Consider the following 21,450-nt stretch of genomic DNA (forward strand, 5'->3'; position numbering starts at 1 on the left):
GGTGGGCGTCATATCCCTAGAGCGGGTTAGCCATGGGGCTGGGCGGGGTGGGGAGCAGCCCGAGGACACGCACGGTGTCCCGGCCATACCCTGTGACACAGGCCGCTGGGTTCCCAGGCTAGCCCGCGGTAGAGGCACAGCCGGCCTGAGCCTGAGCAGGGCCCAAGGACCATGCTGCCTCCATGGGAACGAGGGCTCCGGGCTGGAAGCCAGAGCCTGGAACACGGTGGCTCCCAGTACTTAGGGTTCGCGGCTCCAGGTCAGGACTGGGACAGCCCAGGGTGCAGACCCGGGGGTTGGTGTGTGGGGGGGGGGCAGGGGGCGGGGCTTTGCCCCTGGCAGTCTCCCGGGCGGTGGGGCGGGGCCTGGGGCGGGGCCTGGCCCTTGCCCGGAAGTGGGGGGTAAGAGGCCAGTGCTGTGGGTGGGGCGGTGCGAAGGGCCGCCCAGGGTCGCGCGGGGGAGGGGTGGGGGGGGTGTGGAGCAGGGGCCACCAGGCCGGTGCAGGAGGGGGCCCCGCCCCCCACGCCGCCGACCTCCCTGTCCTGCGATCCCGGCGGCAGCGCCCACCTTCTCTGCAGCTCTTTGATGCGCACCATGAGGTTGAGGTGGCCCTGGGAGTACTGCTCGATGACGTCCCGCACGTCGTAGGGCTTCCGCGCTTGCTGCAGGGGGCGGAAAGATGCGTCACCCCGGGCCCTGCGGGCAACTCGCAGGGAAGCCGCCCGCCTCCGGGGGCCCCTTGTGGGTTTAAGGAGGTTACCCCTGGGGCCCAACAGGGCGGTGCTGGCCCAGCACGCCCTCTCCAGTGGCTCGGCTGCTCCAGTCTTCGTCACTGGGGCTGGGTGATCCTGGGCCGGCGCTTGGCCTCTCTGGGCCTTAGCTTCCGGCTCACTCACCGCAGGGGCCTGCCTGCTTTCCCTTTCCTGGTTACCGGCCTCTGTTCTTGGGAAGAGCTGGTCCCGCTGATGGGCACACACAGCTCTGTGCAGCCACTGTCCCCCTGGCCCCAAGCTGAGCCTGGACACGCTCGCGGACAGGCGCGCCCACTGTTCTCAGGGAGGCGGGGGGTGGGGTGGCCCGCTCTGCCCTCTTCCCAGGTAGTCTCCGCGGCAGGTGGAGCTGGCCTCAGGTGACAGCCTCAGCCAGCCGTGCCTGTTCTCTGGCACGGGTCGCCTGCCGGGCGTCTGAGGCCGCCAGGGCAGAGGGGCTGTTTGCACAGCAAGCCTGGGGCCGCGCAGGGCAGGGCAGCTGACCCCAAGGCACCTGGGCTTGGTGCCAGCTCTGAGCCCATAAATGCACGTGGGGCTCAGGTGAAATCACCAGAAACCACAACAGAGAGAATGAGGCTTCTTATGATGCCAGTGAAACCTCAAGCCGCATTTATGGCCCCGTTCCCAGGAGCCCGTGGGCTGAGGGTCTCCCCCAGGTAGCAGCAGGCCGGCTGGATGGGGGTTCGACGGCCCAGGAGGCCCTTCGCCCACACAAGCCAGCCAGAGCCGCGTGGGGACGTAGAGCCCGCCTACCCAAGGGCCCAGGGTCCTCCTTAGCACTGAAGAGTCCACGTTAGCAATGAGTTTGGGGTGCTGCCTCTTGCTGAGGAGGGCAAAGGCCCGGACATCTTGGTGCAGCAGGCCGGCTGGGTCAGAGGCCAAGAAGGAATGAGGTGCAGATACCCCACCCGATGTCAGGGCCGGCTCTCGAGCCCGGGGGCCCCTGGGGACATGTCCCCCTGCCCACCTGAGGCCTCCCCTCCTTGGGGTGCCCTCTCCCCCCGAGACTGGGGCTACCCTAGTCTGAGGGCGTGGCCACCCCTACTTCCCCAGAAAGATGGGCCCCCCTGAGGGCACCTCCTTCAGATCCCTGGGTACCCTTCTGACACGCCCAGGGGCCCTGCACTCAACACGGGCACCCTGGCATTATGCTTGCCAGGTCCAAGGAGGTCCGAGGAGAGGTCCAAGGCAGGACCTTGGAGGAGGTCCAAGGCAGAGGTCTCCCCCTCCCAGGGGCCCAGGGGGTTCCTGCGCCCCACACGATCTACCAGGGGGGGGCCCTCACAGGCAACATACAGTCCTTCTCCGGCCCCGAGTCAGGACCCTGAGATTGGCGGGGCTGGGATTGCCCTGATCTTCCCCAAACCATAGCTGTGCCCCCAACAGAAGGACCTGCAACCGTGCGGGGCCCCAGGACCACCCGTGTCACCTTGTGGGCCGCTTGCCAGGCCTGTCCCGACATCACAGGGTCGGGCACGGGCTGGGACCCCAGGCCATCCACACTGAGCTGAGTGATGGTCATCAAAACAACACTTGGGTACGGGCTAGTGCTAATGTCCCCAGATCTTGGTTTTTCCTTCTGTGCGATGGGGGATGCCGATTCCTGACCGTCCCTTCTGCAAGATGGGAATGGGAATGTCTGCTCGTCCCTTCTGTAAGAGTCTGAGCTCTTCCTTGGTGCACACTGAAGGCGGCCCTGAGTCATGACAGCCTGCTGTGGGCCAAAGCGCTTTGTGAGGCATGGGGCACCTACAGGCGTGCCGTGAGGTCTGGGGCAGGCTGGGGCACCGGCTGGCTTCAGAGTTCAAGGCGGCGCAGGCCTGGCCTGGGGTGGGGCACAGGCTCCCCAGACAGGCTGGAGGTCGTGGAGGGTGGCGTGTAGGGAGACCTGGGCACCTGAGCGTGTTGGGACTTCGCTGGGCACAAATGTGCCCTTGGGCAGGCACGGGAGTGCGGGAGCGTGTACGCCCGCAGAGGAGGGGGCGGCTCTCTGGGCGTGGCTCGGGGTAAGGCTGCTGGGCACGGCCCCGCCCACCTCACCTTGGTCAGAGCGTAGACCACAGAAGGGTCAGTGACGCTGGCTGAGACCCAGGTCCCGTGGCCCAGTGGGCCCCAGGCCCTCTGAGACTTCTCTTAGTACGGATGAGCCCCCCAGGGTCTGGTCCGCACTCCTGGAGGCCTCTGTCAAAGGGGCTGCCTGGGGCCCAGCTGCAGAAACCATCTCAGCTTTCTCTCCAGAGCTAGTTTCCTCCGGCCGCAGCAGCCGGAGCCTGAGATGAGCTGAGATAATGCAGGGCCGACCAGACTGACCGACGGTGGACACGGGAGTTCAAGGCAAACTCGGAGGCCTACGAGGCTCTGGCTCCTCTGGCCAGACACAGGGGCGGCCCGCCGGGCACTTATCGGCCAGCCAGCGAGGCAGGCGGGGGGCCACCCGCCACGTCTGCGGCCCCTGAGGCTGGGGGCGGGGCGGGGTGCAGATGCAGGCAGACAGACAGACAGGCTGTTGTGGGGGGAAGGGAAGGCATCCCTGACAGCTGGGCCTGGGCCGGAGCCCTGCAGAGCTCCTCCCTGCCAGGGGCTCCCCCCTCCCCCCCACCACTACCTTGTGGGTCCCTTCCCCCCATCCCTGTCCCTCCCTGGCAACGAGGGCCAGCTGGTGAGGCTGAGGCCACCCCTGTCCCCGCCTTGCCTGAGAGCCCGTGTACCCCGTAAGAACAAATCGCGAGGCTCTCAGAGCCTCTCCATTCAAAGGGCCCCACCTGCTTTACTAGAGGCCCCCAAGGGTCCTGTGCACAGGGGTGCGTCAGAGAGCAGGGAAGGTGGGGCTGCCCGGCCTGCTTCTGGGGGCCTCCCAGGCCACTTGCAGGGCCCTGGCCCGTGTTGTGCGGCAGGCAAGGGGAACCCCAGCCTGGAAGGAAGTACAGGGCCCCTACTGCCCCTACTGATGCGAGCAGGTACTTTTCTCGCCTGCATTTCAGGGACAGGGTGCTCCCCGAGTCAGCTCCAGCCCCTGAACCCCGTCTGCCAGGGACAAACTTTGTCCTGAGCGGGAAGCTGCCCGCGTTACCCCCGACCGGGGCCTGCCAGAAACCCCGAGTTTCTGCCTGCCGTGCTGGGTGTGCTTAAATCCTGGCAACAGCACCCCACCCCCCCGGAAGCCCGCTGTCCACCCTGGCACAGCCGACCCCCACCACTGTTCCTGCTGTGCTCAGGCGGTAGGCCCGGCCCTGGAGCCTCAGGGGCCTGGCTTCTCGGGCTGGGGGCCATCCCCATCCTGGAAGATGCCCCACGGAGCCCTCTGCTCCACCAGGCTGATGTCTGGTGTTCCCGGGGTCCCCTTGGTCCTGCCCAGACCAGAACCCTGGAGGGGGTTCCCACAGCTGCACGCCGCTCGTTAGTGGGGGGCGGGAGGCTCGCCGAGGGGCGCTCCTGGGGCTCGGATCAGTGGTGGTCGTCTCTGGGGAAGATGCTCCCCAAAAGCTGGCCGCGTGTGACGGCCGTGTGCGGGACGTGAGGACGCCGTCTCACGCCAATCCAGGGCTCTTGGTTCCCGTTACGGATGGGGAAGAACCGCCGTGGACCTGCCTCCAGAACTCCCCACCGAGTCGGGCTCCGTGGCCCAGGTGGGCGTGGGCTCTGCCGAAGGGGCCGCGTGGAACCCGCAGCCGGGAGCAGGACACAGGGGCACGGGTTCTCGCCCCAGCCCTGCGGGGTCTGCGCTGGGGGAAGTGAGCAGGTCAGCCCCCGCCCTTCCCTGCTTGGGGCTCTGGACGCTGCCACTGCTCTGGGTGGCCCCCAACCCCCATCCCAGCGGGCAGTCACTTTTTAAAGGCGCTGGTGGCCAAGCCTTCTGGAAAGAGAATGAGCAGCCCCGCGGGTCCCCGTTTCTGAAGTCTACATGCTCTCAGAGTGAGGGCTGAGCCCGGGACCTCCTCAGACCAAGGACTGTCCCCACAGCAGGAGGAAGGAGCTGTGCCTGCTACCAGCTGGCTTTCTTCTGGGGGCCCCAGAAGACCCAGCCCTGGACGGACAGCTGATGGGGGACGGGAGCCCTCAGGCTCCAGCCCCACCAGCCGAGGAGCCCCCCACCTCTCCCTGTAAAGGTGGGCCACCCCCCTGGGGCAGGCAGGACCGGGCTTCCCTTCCGTTCTCCTGAATCACGTGGGGGGTGGTGGAGAACAGGGCCAGGAGCACTGACTGCATGGGACGGGGCTCCAGGGTCTAGGGGACCCCACTTCCTGCCCAGGTGACGTGGGGCGGGCTTGGCACACTGTATGTCATTGCCATTATCAGTCAGTCACCTAGGGGAGGGCTGCGTGAGCCCCTGAGGCTCTGTGTGCATCCGGCACCCCAGGGCAGTGTCCTCCCAGGGGCCCGCTGTCTTAGGGGTGGAGAATGACATTGTTTCAGGGTATCTGATGGGTGAAGGGTGAGGTCTAGGCTGTGGTAGGTATGGAGGCCTCGTAGTCTTGGCCGAGGGTGGACGAGCGGCTTCCGGGGCTGACCGAGGGCAGGAGGGCTGAGCGTAGGACTCACCTGGAATTTCTTCTTGGCCACAAAATACTGCATACGCCGGATGACCTTGATGGTGGCCCGATGGTGCTCCCGCAGCCTGTGGCAGAGAATGGAGAAGAGGCATGAGTGGCCCCCCTGGGACGGTCATCCTGCGCCCGGCACTCTCAGCGTCTCGGCGTCTTCCCAAGTGCCTCCTGCGTGCAGGCTGGGCCCTTCCAGAAACGCGGAGGATGTTCACCCCACGGGATGGAGGTCTTCGAGACTCCATCCTGGCAGGGGAAGGGGGCAGGCCAGAGGCAAGAAGCTTTTAGCCAGCAGGATGAGCCCAGAGGGACCCTTGCCTCGTCTGTTGCTTGGAAATGGTGCGGGAGTCAGAGCCCTGGGTTCATACGGGCTGTGCCCCTGACTCACAGCAGAACCACAGAAGCTTCTTTCCACCCTTGGGCCTTCAGGCTCCTCACCAGTATAATGGGGAGGGAGTACAGCGGGTGCCTGAAGCCCTTCTCCGCTGGAACGTTCCCTGTCGCCACACATGGGCACGTGCTCGGAAAATGTAAGGGCTACGGGAGGAACAAGCCAGAGGCAGTCACTGCCTGAGCCACTGTGTCAGGAGATTGTATTGTCTCCCCTGTCAAGTCCCTTCTAGAAACAAAGGTCCTTCCAGAAACATGGCTGATGGTGTGCATAGAAAGACCTCTAGAAGGAAATACACCTGCATGGAAGCCGTGCGGCTTCGGCCACGCAGCCCGCGTGTGACCCGACCTCTGCCAAGAACCCCCACGGGATGAAGGAACAGACCAGCACAGTGGTGTGACGGCTGTGGGGCGACACAGCGATGTGAAGGGTTGAGATCCCGGAAAAGAGACCGACCACACGGGCCGTGCGTGTGGTCGCACGTCTCCTCCTTTGAGCACTGATGCATTTGTTGTGTAGCACACAGAGTCAGACTCGTCGGGCTGGGGAGACAGACAGGGGAGTCCAGGGCCACAAAGACATCCAGGACTTGGGGGGACGGGAGCTCCTGAGCCGTGAGCTCCCTTTCACAGGATGTCCCCTTGAAGCATTTGTGGATTAAGCTACACAGGCGTGGGGTAAGATTCTAGGAGGGTAAAAAGCTAAGCAGACAACTTGCAGACTTATGTCACTGCGGAGAGGAGCACTGGGGTTCAGGGTCTACCCAGGAGATGGGACCCTGGGACTCCCCAAGCTTTCAGTCGAGACCCCTATGGCCTCAAATCGTTTCAGTCTCCACCCGGAGCAAAGCGCCCTGCCCTGTGTCCTTTCCACACTGGAGGAAGACCAGATCATCTGCGGGGAGATAGCAGGGAGCCTGTACGTGGTTTTTTACGCTCAAAAGACCGACAACCAAGGGAGAAAACAGACCACAGAAACAGATCTAAGGATGTGGCGCAGGCGATGTGCTGCGTACTCATAGCTGCTCCATCAAGAGACGGCTCTGCTCTTCCCACTCTGCGAGTTTGGGGGAACCTGACGCCTGTTCCGACAAAAAGAATGCTGGGAAGCCACGCCGTGTACAGCTGATGCGTTCCTGGAACGCGGCCGCATGAACCCGTCTGAGCCGGCTGGCCGGGGCAGCCGCACGGAGGAGAGCGGGGACCCCCAGTCAAGAGCCAGCATCAAGCGACACACACACGAGCGAGGCTGCCCCTGACCATCCAGCCGCGGTTAAGCCGCCAGATGGCCGCACCCACACGAACACGCACACGAAGCCAGTGGAACGACCGCCCAGCCGAGCTGACCCCAAATTGCTGAGCCACAGAATCGTGAGCAAGAAAACGGGTTGTGGTCTTTTTAAATTTTTTATTTTTATTTATCTTATTTTCTATTTTGAGAGAAAGAGAGAGCGAGCAAGCATGTGCATGCACAAGCGGGGTCGGGGGGTGGAGGGAGAGGGAGAGAGAGAACCCCAAGCAGGCTCCACACGCAGTGCGGAGCCCCATGCGGGGCTGGACCCCACGACCCTGGGATCATGACCCGAGCCGAAATCAACAGTCAGACGCTCTACCGAGTGAGCCACGCAGGTGCCCCGAGACCCTCAAACACACGGTGCTGGTTTGGGGACTGGGCATCGGACAAAGGCAGGAAACAAGGGCGGATGCCGTCACTCATCACATGAGACTCTGACGTGTCCTGTAGGGGTGAGTGAACCTTGTGCTGGGACTTACGGCCCGACGACAGCCTGCTGCGGACTAAAGACGGGCCAAGATCTTCTGTAGTTCTCCCAAGCAAGAGGTGAGGTCCCCCGTGGTGGGAGAGGGCCGTGAGTCTGAGCCGTGATCTCGAGACCTCGCAGCTCCCACTGTCATCCCGTTGGAACGCTGCTGCCCCACGGATGTGTCTGAGCGAGGTTGCTGCCGGGCTGCCAGCCGGGCAGCTCCAGGCACGTGTGGCTGGAGGAGACCACCCAGTCCTGCCCAGCCGAGCCCAAGGGAGACCACCGGACGAGCAGCCCAAATGCTGACCCACAGACGCATGAGCAGACAGCTATGGTTTGCTTCAGAGCTTTTAGATGAGGACTTTAAAGTAACCACGGCAGGGGCACCTGGGTGGCTCAGTTGGTTAGATGTCCGACGCTTGATCTCACCATTGGTGGGATCGAACCCCGAGTCGGGCTCTGCGCTGACAGGAAGGAGCCTGCGTGGGATTCTCTCTCTCTCTGCCCCTCCGCTGCTTGTCCACACACGCACGCACTCTGCCTCTCTCTCAAAATAAATAAATAAGCTTAACAAAAATAAAGATCATGGGTTCAAGAAGATAGAAGGAGAATTTCACCAGAGAGATGAAATCTGCGGTGAAAATTATAAAATGGAAATTCTAGAACTGAAAGGACGAGGATGGAAGGGAAGAATGCAGCAGACGAATTTGATGGCAGAGTGGGCACGCGAGAACTGGAAGGGCACAGGCAGGTGGGAGCACGGAGACACAGCAGAATTAAACACACACAAAAAGGTAAGATGAGGGACCTCTGGTTAAAAGTTCGTGTACGTGTGGAATCCCAGAAGGAGAGGGGGCAAGTGGAGACTCGGTGGCTGAGAATTTTCCAGAAATGATGGAACACATCAGGCTGCAGATTCAAACAGCTCTTTAGATCCTTGGGCTTATGACAGTAAAGCCACTGAGCAACAGGGAAGGTCACAGCAGCAGTGGAGGAGGGGATGGCACATTATCCTGATGACTGGATGAAAGTCGGGTGACATCTTTAAAGTGCACTGGGAAGCATTCGAGACCCATCAAATATACCCTGAAATATGAAGGTGAAAGTTGGGGCGCCTGAGTGTTAGGTGTCCAACTTCAGCTCAGGTCATGATCTCGCAGTTCGTGAGTTGGAGCCCCGCGTCAGGCTCTGTGCTGACAGCTTGGAGCCTGGGGCTGCTTCGGATTCTGTGTCTCCCTCTCTCTCTGCCCCTCCCCCGCTCACGCTCTGTCTCTCTGTTTCTCTCTCTCAAAAGTAAATAAACATTTTAAAAAATTTAAAAAATATGAAGACAAAAGTAAAGTAAGCAAATCCTATAGGATTCTACTCAGATGAGGTCCCTAGAGGAGTCAGATTCATAGAGACAAACAGCAGGACGGTGGGATCCAGGGGCTGGGGGAGACGGATGACAGTTGGTGTTTAATGGGGACAGAGTTTCCGTTTCACAACGTGAAAAAGTCCTGGAGATGGATGGTGAGGACAACTGCACGACACGTGAATGTGCTCAATGCCCCTGAGCTGTACACAAAAATGGTTAAGATGCTACATTTTATGTTATGTATATTTTACTACCAAAAAGAAAAAGAAAAAAAGAAAGGAAGGAAGAAAGAAGAAAGGAAGGAGAGAAGGAAGGAAGGAAGGAAGGAAGGAAGGAAGGAAGGAAGGAAAAAGAAAGAAGGAAGGAAGGAGGAAGGAAGGAAGGAGGAAGGAAGGAAGGAGGAAGGAAGGAAGGAAGAAAGAAGAAAGGAAGGAGAGAAGGAAGGAAGGAAGGAAGGAAGGAAGGAAGGAAGGAAGGAAAAAGAAAGAAGGAAGGAAGGAGGAAGGAAGGAAGGAGGAAGGAAGGAAGGAAGAAAGAAGAAAGGAAGGAGAGAAGGAAGGAAGGAAGGAAGGAAGGAAGGAAGGAAGGAAGGAGAAAGAAAGAAGGAAGGAAGGAGAGAAGGAAGGAAGAGGAAGGAAGGAGGAAGAAAGAAGGAAGGAAGGAAGAAGAAAGAAGGAAGGAAGGAAGGAAGGAAGGAAGGAAGGAAGGAAAAAGAAAGAAGGAAGGAAGGAGGAAGGAAGGAAGGAAGGAAGAAGAAAGAAAGAAGGAAGGAAGGAGAGAAGGAAGGAAGAGGAAGGAAGGAAAAAGAAAGAAGGAAGGAAGGAAGGAAGGAAGGGAGGGAGGGAGGGAGGGAGGGAGGGAAACCAAAACCAAGAGAATTCACTGCTAGGAGACCCGCATTGGAAGAATGACTCAGGGGACTCCCCGGGCAGAGCAAAATGATCCCAGAAGGAAGCATGGGAATACAGGAAGGAATCAAGGACACATAAAAAGGCAGATTTATGAGAAAGTTTAAATTTGTATTGACTTAAATAGTGAGGTTTCATGAGGTTTAAACATCACTAGAGACCAAGAGGGATATTTTATAATTGAAGAAAAAAAAAAGGTCAGTTTGGTAGAAAGATATCAATCCTGAATCTGCATGCAGTTAAAAATGGGATGCACACATGTATCTGTATAGCATAGCTGAAATGCGTGATAAAAATAGCATAAAAGGCAGAGGGTGTTGATGGAGTCACACAGCTGTGAGCACCTTGTGCTGTCAGGGAAGTGGCAAAAGTGCTAATTTGAGGTCAACCCTGATGAGTCAAGATGTCGACCACTGATGGAATAATACAAATGTGTAAATGCAACAAGCTAACAGAGAATACAAATTAAATAGTATCAATATTTGATTAACCCAGAAGCAGGAAAGGAGATAAGAAAGAAGTGAGGGGACAAAGGGGGGATGAGTGGAAGGCAGCAGAGTGCGTGCACTGCAACAGGACAAAGCATTCCAATTAAAGGACCAACACTGGCAGACGGGGCTAAAAATATAAAGATGTAGAAAGCGTGACAGCAAAAGGACAGGAAAAGAGATGTCGTGGTGTAGCCAAAAGGGAGCTGGTATAGGTAAGCTCTATCACACAAAGTAAACTTTAAATATAACCAGAGATAAAGAGGGATATTTCATAATTTAAAAAGTCATCACTCTGGTAAGAAGATATCAATTCTAAATCTGTATGCACCTAAAAACATAATCTTAAAATACATAAAGCAAAACTGGCAGAACTAAAAGGTAAAAGAGAACATGCACCATCATGGGGGGAGATTTGAATACACCTCTGTCGGCAACTGATAAAAAGCAGTCAAACCATAGACAGAGAGATGAATTTAGACAACATGAGTGGCAACCTGACCTAGTCAATATTTACAGAGCGCTGCTCTCAATGGCTGAACAGCACATAAGCTTTCCAAGTGCACACGGAACACTTACCCAAACAGACTATATACAGGGCTCTAAAAGCAAGTTCTAACAAATTACAAAAAAAAAAAAAAAAAAATTCAATCACACAGGTGCGTTCTCTGACCACAGTGAAATTAAGTTAAAATCAATAAGGAAAAGATAACCAGAAATTCTGAAGTGTCTTAGAAATTAAATGATACAAGGTCAAATAAAAAAATCTACTAAGAATCAGAAAGTATTTTGAACTGAATCATGATAAAAATGCCACATATCACAGCTAAATGAATGGCTGAGGTACCATGAATAAGTCCTTGGAGAAAAACTGATGACCTTTAATGTATATGTTAGAGAAGAGGGAGGCTGACCTCTTTTACTTTTCAGAAGTTAAAAAAAAATTAAACCCGAAGAAAGTTGATAGAAAGAGAGAATACAGAGTATAACTCAATGAAATAAAAAATGAACCTTACGTTAAAAACATCAGCAAAGCCAAATTTTGATTCCCTGAAGAAACTAATGACATTGACAAACTTTTGGCAAGAGTGACCGGGGGACCTGGGGCTGCAAATCACCAACGGATCAAAAATTGAACATCTTTATAGACCTCGAGGATCAAAAACTCTACTCAGAGGACATTATGTACAAACATAATTTTGATAGCTTAGTTAAAATATATCAATTCCTTAAACATAATATATAAAAACAGACACAGGACATAAAAACTTCAAAGTTCCCAGTATGAATTACATAAGTTACATTTGGAATTTTAATCATCTTTGCACAAAATAAACAAACAAGGGACACCTGGGTGGCTCAGTCGGTGAAGCATCCGACTTGGGCTCAGGTCACGATCTCGCGGTTCGTGAGTTTGGGCCCCGCGTCAGGCTCTGTGCTGACAGCTCGGAGCCTGGAGTCTGCTTCAGATTCTGTGTCTCCCTCTCTCTGTCCCTCCCCTGCTTGCACTCTGTCTGTCTGTCTGTCTCTCTCTCAAAAATAAACATTAAAAATTTAAAAAAATAAATAAAACTTTAAATCTGGGTGATTTTATTAGTAGATTCTTCTAAGCATTTAAGGAAGAAATAACACCAGTGTTATACAAATCTTTTGGAGGATTTTTATGAAGCAGAAGGCAGATCACAGGCCAATCTTTCCTAACTGTAGGTGCAAATGTCCTGCCCATAATAGCAAGAATCTGAACCCAACGCTGTCTATAAAGACATACGCTAGATGAGGTCTGATCCACTTATCCAAGGTTGCATTAGCATCCAAAAACCAACCCACAGAATGAGCCACGAATAAGTAAGAATAAATTATATTTATTTTATAATCACAGAATAAAATCAACAATCAACAGAATAAGCGTAAGAAAAGACATGTGATCAATTCAAAAGATCAGAGAAACATTTGATGAAACTCAAGACCCGCTCACAGTCAGAAACGCGACTGAGAAGCAACCAGGAACAGAGGGAAGCTGTGTTATGTAGAAAGCACATCCATGCGGGAAACCAGACAAAACCCGGTAGAGTGAACATCATACTCCACAGTGAGACATTAGACACCTTCCTTCTGAGACGGCAAGCCAGGCAGGGTCGTCCGCTCTCACCATTTCTACTCCACATCATCCTGAAAGCCTCGGCCAGCGCGTCAAGGGAAGAAAAAGGAAACAAAAGACAGAAGAACAGGATGGGAAAGAAAGTAAAACCGTCATTACTTGCAAATGATGTAATCATAGATGTTTTAAAAAAAAAGCTCCAGAATCTTCAGACAAACCATTCTATTGCCCAATGAATTTAGCAAGAGCACTGGTTTTAAAGACAACATGCAAAAACCAAGGGCATTTCTATATGCTAGTGGCAATCAGAAAAAAAAATAAAGAGGTTCCAATTACAGCGGCATCTAAACCATAAAATGCCTCAGAATAAATCTGTCGGAGACGAGCGAGGTCTCTACACAGAAACACTAGTGAAAAACAGGAAAGAAGCCATGAATTAATTCAGGATACAAGGTTTACGAGCTGGAAGATACCGTATCTGTAAGGTGCTAATTTTGAGGTACGGATTCGATGTGACTCCAATCAGTCTCTGAATGCTTTTGTTAATATTTTGGGGGGAAATTTCAAGCAGATTCTAAAATATTTACAGAGACGTAAGGAGCCCCAAGCAGGCAAAACAGTTTTGAAGAACAATGGGCTCGGCAGATTCACACGACGGAGCTCAAGCCTCACCGCCAAGCATCAGGGAGGAACGGAGGGTATCGGTGGAGGCAGTCTTAGGGCGCACTGTTAGTCAGGTAGCACTAGATTCAATCGATGACTGATCTCAGCGGAACAGCCCGGAGCATACAGAGGTACAGACACATCCATGCGATCACTTGGCTTGGAACCAAGGCACGGTTTCAGTCCAGCGGGGAAAGAATGTTCTTTTCGATAAACGGTCCCAGGACAAAGCGGGTATCCGTATGGAAAAGTGCGGGTCGTGCTTCCTGCTACACAGTTATAAAAGTAATTCTGGCGAGGCTGGACACCTGAACGGGACGGCGAAGACCATCCCGGAGAACACGACAGCAGGATGTGGCTGCGGGACCTCGGGAACGGCCGAGATCTAACCCAACACAAAAGCACCGACAATAAAAGGCAAATATTTGACCACTCGGGCTTCCTTAAAGTCAAGAGCTTCTCTATAGCGAAAGACATCATCGAGAGAATGAAGAGACCCTCTAAGACTGGTGGAGGACTTGTATCCAGAAAGTATCAAGAATGCCTCCAGGTCGATGAGGAAAAGACCGCATGATTTAAAAAAAAAAAAAAAAAAACAGACCAAAGGTTGGAACGGGCGCTTCCCCGACGCGGGCCTCCACCTGCCGACGCACCCACGAACCGGCCCTCGACGCCACGACTGGTCGGGGCAACACTGATCGACGCCCCAATGAGGTGCTCTCGTGCACTCGCTAAAATGGCCGGAACGAGGAAGACGGACGACGTCAGGCGTCAGCGACGACGTGGCGCGACAGGCCCGCGGGTGCTGCCACCCGGGGACAGTAGCGCACACGTCCCCCGAAAGGCACCATCGGAACCGAAGGCGGCTTCACTCGGCGTCCGTGAAGCTCCGAGTGACAAACGTCGACCTGCAGCAGCACAGGTAGCCAGAGGGTGTCGTGTGCCTCCAGGGACACCAAAGAACGCGCTGCTGACAGCTCGGGGCGCGGTGCGAGACGGTCACGCGCGGAAGAGGCGAGCGGCGCACGCGGCCACGGGACAAATCTCAGAAACGTCGTGTTCCCAGAAGGGAGCCGGCCACACAGTGTGTGTGTGTGTGTGTGTGTGTGTGTGTGTGTGTGTGTCCATGCAGGCTCGGGGACAGGCAAGGCTGGCCGCCGCGAGGGACGTCGGAGCACCTGTGAGCTCTGGGAGGGGGCGGGGCTCCCTGGGCCGGGGAGGGAGGGGGCTCCCGGTGGGACAGAAACGTCCCACGTCTTGATCCGGCTGTTTCCGGGTAGTGTCTACGTTTGTAAAACTAAGCTGATCTTTCATTTCAGATCTGCGTGCTTTATTTATTACAAAGCGTATACATTATATATTATATTAAGCTTTATAATAAATACATCACACCACGTTTTTTTTTTTTAAAGGCTTTCAAGAGGGGCAGCTTTCGGGGAGCCTGAGTGGCTCGGTCGGTTACCCGGCAGACTCTTGATTCCAGCCCGGGTCACGGTCTTGCAGTTCGCGGGATCGAGCCCCGTGCCGGGCTCTGCGCTGACAGTGCACAGAGACTGCTTCTGATTCCCTCTCTCCATTCCCTGCTCCTGCTCACTCTCTCTCAAAATAAATGAGTAAACTCCGAAAAAAAATTACAAAACAATAAAGTTCTCGGGGACAAGCAGATTCCGCTTGGCTCAGGGTCGCTGCCGGAAGAGGGCGGGCGGTCAGGTCAGCCCCCCCACACCTGAGCCTCCCTGAGCACGTCCCCTCGTGTGAGCACTTGCGGCCCCTGCATGCAGCTCGCAGACCTGAGCCCACCTGCTCACCCGTGCGCGCCGTGCTCACGCCTGTGCGTGACAGCCATGGCCATTCTCTGCCCGACGCTCGTCCGTTCCTGGCCCCCCGCCAGACACACAGAACCCCGCCCTGGCCACCTGGGCTAGCCTGTAAGCACCTGGGGGGGGGGCGCACGCCTGGTGACGGCCAAGGGCACAGGTGGCCGGGGAAGGACCCGCCACGGGCGCCAGCTGGGAGAGGAGCCCTGCGGTCGTGTGCCCTCGGCAGAGAGAAGGCGTCACCGCACGGGCAGGAGAGGACGCCCAGCTGAGGGCTCGGCCCAGGCTCTCAGCTCCACCCTGGCTGTCAGGCCGGCCAGCCCCCAGCCAGGCCCGCAGGTGGCTCCCGTTCCAAAATGGGGGACCTCAGGGCAACAGAAGGCCTCACTGCTCCAGGGAGGCTGGGGCGATGCAGGGATGAGGGTGAGGAATCTCCCTGGAGGCACGGGAGAAGGCTGGCCATTTCCTAGGGCAGTTCGGGCGCGGGACCTGTGGAGACTGAGGGCGGCTCAGATGCACGCGGGGACTCGGTCCCTCCCTCTCTCCTCCTGGAGCGTCTTCCAGCCCCTACAGGGTTCAGGGCCCACGCTCAGCCCCGAACCGAATGAATGGCCAGGCTGGAAGGCCTCAGGGAGCCGAGCTGCCCAGCCAGCAGGTGGAGGGACCAGCGGACCAGGCCAGCGGGCGATGTCTCCTCCTCCGTGGTGCTGATGAGACAGTAGGGAGAGGACAGGCGTGGGGCTGCTCCGGGGGACCTTCGGGATCCGAGGGGACCCCAGCCTCACCTGGGCATGTGGGCAGACAGGTGGAGCGTGAGCGAGGTACTCCCAGCCGCCAGCTCCCCACCCCGCCCCCCGCCCCCCGCCCAGGGCAAGACAGCTGCCCTGATGGGGCTGCAATAGGACACTGGGGTGGCATAGGCTTGGGTGCGGGGCCAGCCGGGGCTGAGCCCAGACACGGACGCCCCGGCCTCCCCGGCTTCCGGCCCAAGCCACCGAGGGTGCTCTCCGTGACAGAGCGGGAGAACCCAGAGGCAGCGGGACAGGGAGGGGCGGACGCAGGGGCCGGGGTCCAGAGCACACCCCGCGCAGGAGGGGGGGACGCCGCACACGAACTCACATGCGCACTGACACGCGCACACATTCCCCATCGGGGGACCGGAGGCCGAGCTGGGAGCAGACCAGGGAGGCCCCAAGACGCAGAGATCGCTCTTCTAGGGTGGGATCTCAGCCCCTCAGCCAGGCCAGAGACACGGGAGGGGACGCCACCCCGGCCTCCCGTCCCCGACTCTTTCTAATCACCTCCAATGACGTGGGAGCAGGCGGAAGGCTGGGGCTTTCTGGACACCTCGGTGTGAAGGGCCCCCCTCCGGCCGTGATGGCCCAGCCTGGACACGGCCTGAGGTCCGGGGAGAAGAATGCTCCGAGCTCCTGAGATCCTGCCTTGCTCAAACAAAGGACCACGGCCGGCGACCACGTCAGTGGCTTCTCGAAGCTGCCGCCTGACGCCCTCACTAGCTCTGTAGAACAAAGCCTTGGCCTTTGCCAACAGGCAGCACCGGCCAGGCTGACAGAAAGCCGGGGCTGGGACGTCAGGACCTGGCCCAGCTCCGCTCGGGCCTACCGTGGGGACAGCCCTGCCTGCCGGCCCCCCTCTGCTGCGGGCAAAGGACTCCGCGGTCTGCAAGGAAAGGGCCCGTCTGGCTCCGTTCCAGGAGGGGTTTCTCTTCTCTCTGGGCTGGGTTTGGCCTGGGAGGTGGTGGCCCAGTGCCCTTTTCTGGTGGCTCTGACACAGGAACAGGCAGGTGGGACGGGTGACAGGATGGAGGCCTGGGGCACGCTGACCCCTGCAGGAGACCCCTGGAGCCTGATCACCTTGAGGTGCTGAGGCTGCAGGGTGGGTGGCCACCCTGCCTGGGCGAGGCCACCCTCCAGGTCTTCCCCATCTGCTGATGGGGAGGGTGGACCGACCTGGCCACTGCCCCCCCCCCAGCCACCCCCTCCCCCCCCCGGCTTGGGGAAGGCAAGAAGGCCAGGGCCTTGCAGGGGTGGTGATGCCACACATCTGCTCCTCGCTGCCCGGAGAAAGGGGACCCCCCCTGCCCCCGTGAGACAAGGGTTGGGTGGGTGCTGGATTTTGTCAAGTTTTGCAGTACCTGACAGGGTATGATGTTTCTTCTTTCCCCCACCGATGTGACGGGTTATGTTAATTTCTTTTGAGAGAGAGACAGCATGAGCAGGGGAGAGGGGCAGAGGGAGAGAGAACGAATCCCAAGCAGGCCCCACCCTCAGCACAGAGCCTGACGTGGGTCTCGATCCCACGACCCTGGGATCATGGATGACCTGAGCCGAAATCAAGCAGATGTTCAAGTGACTGAGCCCCCCCAGGCGCCCCCATTAATTGACCTTTGAATGTTGAATGGGCTTGACTTCTCCAGAATAAACCTCATTTGGCTGTGGAGTTTCATTTTTCACACCCTGTTGCATACTTAGTTGGGGTTTGTTAGTAACATTGAAAAGACCCAGGAAACCCACCACGCCAAAGAGAAGCTTGGCCCCGACAGCCCTCACCCCCACCGTCCTCCAGCCTCCCCACCCTGGGTGACCACCACCCCAAACCCGTGTTGCTCACATCCTTGCTTTCCTGTTGACATCATCTTATCCTATCTATACGTAGCCCCCCGCCCAAGGCACGTAGTTTTTTATTTTAGTGATTTAGACTTTACAAAAGCGCGTAATGGTTTTCCTGGGTGTTTCGTTGCCCAGACCTACCCAGACGGTCATGTGCCGCTCTGGTTCGTTTGTTTTGACGGGTGGAAAATACTCCTTTGTGTCGATACTCCCAGTCCCTCCCTCTCTTCCTGCGACGCGCGTGTGGCCGACAGCCAGAGGACGCCACGGCGTTCTGCTGCCTGCTCGGGCGTCCCCCACCCCCCCCCCGCCCCGGGCCCCTGACGGCTGCGTCACTGGGTGTGTGAGTTCGAACCTCGGCCGAGATGCTGCGCTGCCCTCCAGAGCGGTGGTCTGGCCGTGCCCGCCCCCCAGCAGTGCGGGAGACCCCGGGCCCCACAGCCCCGCCTGCACGCCCACAAAGTGAGTGTGAACTGTGCCTTCACACTCCAAGTGGCCCCAGATGCTTCCTCCGCTGGGGAGGCTGAGCGAGTCTCTGGGCCGTTGTTCCGTTTGGCTACTTGGGCTCTTGCTGTCTCTCTAACGTCTACCTAACCTACCTGGCTCCCCGTTCTTGGTCGGTTTGTGTTGGGCTCCCCGGAAGATGCCCTAATCCCAGAACCTGTGAATATGTCACCTTAGAAGGCAAAGGGGACTTTACACGTGTGATTAAGATTATGCACCCTGAGATGGGGTGATTTCCCTGGATTCTCTGGGCAGGCCCGAGTAGACACCGGAGTCCTTAAAGGCGAAGAAGCCTCCCCAGCTGTGGTCAGAGGGAGCTGTGACCGTGGGGGAAAGGCCGGAGAGTGACAGCGTCCCGGCTGTGAGTGTCCCCTCCCGACAGTGTCCCTGAGGCCAGGGCGGCGAGCCGATGGCGCCCCCAAAGCCAGAAGAGGCCAGGCAGCGAATGGTTTCCTTGCTCGAGCCTGTGGGGGGAACCAGCCCCGTGCCCCCTTGCAGACCCGTCAGACCGCGTCACATTTAATCTGCGGGACCCAGAGATAATCAGTGTGTGTTGTTCTAAGCCACTCGGTTTGAGGTAATTTGTTGCAGCAAACACCAGAAAATGAATGAAGATCCCAGCGTGCAAATCACCTCCCTTTCCTTCAGGTGCCTTTTGGGGAACAGGAACTCTAATTTTATAGAAACAACTCTATCAGTGTTTCTCCATCACAGTCGATGCTTTTGGGTCTTGTATAAGAAATAATTCCAGATGCTAAGGTTCAAAAGATACTAACTAACCCACGTGGTTCTTTTTTTTTTTTTAATTTTAATTTTAGTTAAATTTTAATAAATTTAAAATTATTTAAATTTATTTAAATTTAATTTTAAATTAAATTAAAATTTATTTAAATTATTAATTTAAAATTAAATTAAATTAAATTTATATTAAATTAATTAATTTTAATTTTAATTTTAATTAAGTTTAATTTTAAACTTTTTTATTTGAGAGAGAAAGAGAGGGAGAGAAAGAGAGAGAAGTCGAGCAGGAGAGCTGCAGACAGGGAGAGAGAGAGAATCCCAGCACAGAGCCTAATGTGGGGCTCGAACTCATAAACCCTGAGATCATGACCTGAGCTGAAATCAAGAGTCAGATGTTTCAATGATTGAGCCACCCAGGTGCCCCTAACCCCCCTAACTCGTGTGTTCAAAGAGTTGTAAGGATCGTATCTGACATTTAATTCCTCGTCCCGGTGCTGTCAGCACATCCCAGAGCCCCCCACTTGGGCTCCCCGCTCTACGCCCTGGCTGAGTGTTGATCTCATATCCCCAAATCAGCCTCACACCAAGCCCTGATACCTGCCTTCTTTTTTTAAAAAAAAATTTAATGTTTATTTTTATTTTTGAGAGAGAGAGAGAGAGAGAGAGAGACAGACAGACAGACAGACAGAGTGTGAGTGGGGGAGGGATAGACAGTGAGGGAGACACAGAATTGGAAGCAGGCTCCAGGGTCTGAGCTGTCAGCACAGAGCCTGACATGGGGCTTAAACCCACAAACTGGGAGTTCATGACCTGAGCCGAAGTCAGACTCTTAACTGACTGAGCCACCCAGGCACCTCCCCCCCACTCCCCCACTGACATCTGTGTTCTAGAGAAGGTCTTTGCTAGTCTCAACTCTGTTCTTGCCACAGACATTTTAGACTCAGGATAGTAGGTCTTATGAAAAAAACCTGTTGGTTCTTTTTTTTTTTTCTGGAATTACAGTAAATCTATTTCTCAACCAGGAAGAAATGAATTGACATCTTTAGAATGTGGAATGTCTTATCTAGAGTACAGTATCTCTTTGCCCTTCACGAAAGTCTTACTTGAAAATCTCTAAATAAAGTAAAACTTGGTTCTTTAAAAAAGCCAACAAAACAGACAAGGCTCTGGCAAGACTGAGACAAGATGCAAATAAAAATATTACAAAAGAAAATTAGGAAATACTACAAATCGGGATAAAGCGGACAATAGAAGAACATTCTCAACAACTATATGCCAACAACTTTGGAAAACCTAGACAGAATTGGGCACATTCTTAGAAAAAATGCTAACTCCCTGCAACTGACTGAGGAGTGGATAAACTGAATAAGCTTGCACCTCCTAAAGGTATCAAAGGGGTGTTAAAGATCTTCCCACAAGAACACACCAGGCCCAGGTGGCCTTACCCCAAATTCTACCACACTTTGGTGGGGCAGTTAATCCCTGATGTGTGCAGACATCTGAAACAACAAAAAATGAAAACACAGTACAGCCAAAGTTAAGGGGTGCAGCTAAAGCGGTTCTCAGAGGGAAATTTATAGCATTCCATGATTACACTAACAGAAAGGGAAGGCCTCAAACCAATGGTCTCAGTTTCGACCCCAAGAAACTAGAAAAAGAAGACCAAATTAAACCCAAAGTAAGTGGGTGTGCGGGGGGAACAGCACCATAAGCAGAAATGATTGGAACAGAGGGCAGAGGACCACCCTAATCTTGAGACGGGGCTGCTGTTCTTAGTGTGGCCTGAGACCCAGCCCCATGACACCTGTCCCTGAAGGTCCACACCCTGAGACCCAGCCCCGTGACACCCGTCCCCTAAGGTCTGCGCCCTGAGACCCACCCTTGTGACACCCATCCCCAAAGGTCTGCTCCCTGAGACCCAGCCCCGTGACACCCGTCCCCGAAGGTCCGCTCCCTGAGACCCAGCCCCATGACACCTGTCCCCGAAGTCTGCACCCAGGACCCCTCCCTGAGGCCATGGGAGCGTCTCCCAGGATCCTTGCTCTCCCACTCCCCAAAAGTGGCTGACTCCAGGGACTCCCTCTTTTAGGTCTGTCCAAAGGAAGCGGTTTGGGAATGGTGTGGGGAGACCCGGGCTGCTATCACCTCCCATCCAGAGGCCTGAGGGGTGTGGGAGGAGGGCCCCTCAGTTCAAGCTCTAAAACCACCTGCCTCGCTGGTCAGTAACGTCTGGCACCGTGTTTGCTCCCGGGTGTCAGCTCTGATGGGAAGGCAGGGTGTCCCCGCCTGGCCCGGGGAGGTGGCGGAGCCTCGTGTCCCAGCCTCCCTGCGGGACTGAAGGCAGGGCCTGTGGGTCCCCAGGGCACGTCCCTGGAACCACCCGGAGGCTGGTGGTGCCAGGTCACTGACGGAAACGTCCCACACAAGCCTGGGGACGGGACTCGGAGGGACAGTTCTCTCTATTCTCTCTACGTCCCATTGTCCCCATTTCCAACACGTTCCGGTCGGCCCAAAGGAGTTTCCTTCTTCAGGAAATAACGCCTGGGCACCCGGCTTCGCCTGTCCCCCTCAGTCCCCCGCCCTCCACGGCCTGCCTCTCGTTCCCAGGCCAGAAGGCCTCCCACCATCTGGGACTCCCAGGGGAGCCCCCATCACAGCTCAGGCTGCTGGGGGAACCTGTCCCCATGAGAGGCCACCCTCCAGCCTGGGCTCAGGTTCCCATCTGTGTGTGTGTGTGTGTGTGTGTGTGTGTGTGTGTGTGTGCGCGCGCGCGCGGGGGG

General features: G+C 56.1%; 1 protein-coding gene across 11 annotated transcripts in view; it reads right to left on the reverse strand.

Moving 5' to 3' along the window:
- The window catches only part of KCNQ1 (potassium voltage-gated channel subfamily Q member 1), a 321,222-nt gene that overhangs the window by 74,000 nt on the left and 225,772 nt on the right, over positions 1 to 21,450 (reverse strand). For 10 of the 11 annotated variants that reach the window (XM_023240184.2, XM_011287088.4, XM_045039717.1 and 7 more), the window contains 2 exons: positions 5,310 to 5,385; positions 568 to 662 (listed from right to left, as the gene is read on the reverse strand). In XM_023240184.2, the coding sequence (XP_023095952.2) occupies positions 568 to 662; positions 5,310 to 5,385 (171 nt within the window). Of the gene's footprint in view, positions 1 to 567; positions 663 to 5,309; positions 5,386 to 12,127; positions 12,387 to 21,450 lie in introns of those variants that run through there. The other variant, XM_045039713.1, reaches the window with a different exon arrangement.

Source organism: Felis catus, chromosome D1 (genome assembly GCF_018350175.1).
Source record: "Felis catus isolate Fca126 chromosome D1, F.catus_Fca126_mat1.0, whole genome shotgun sequence".
Classification (NCBI taxonomy): Eukaryota; Metazoa; Chordata; class Mammalia; order Carnivora; family Felidae; genus Felis; species Felis catus.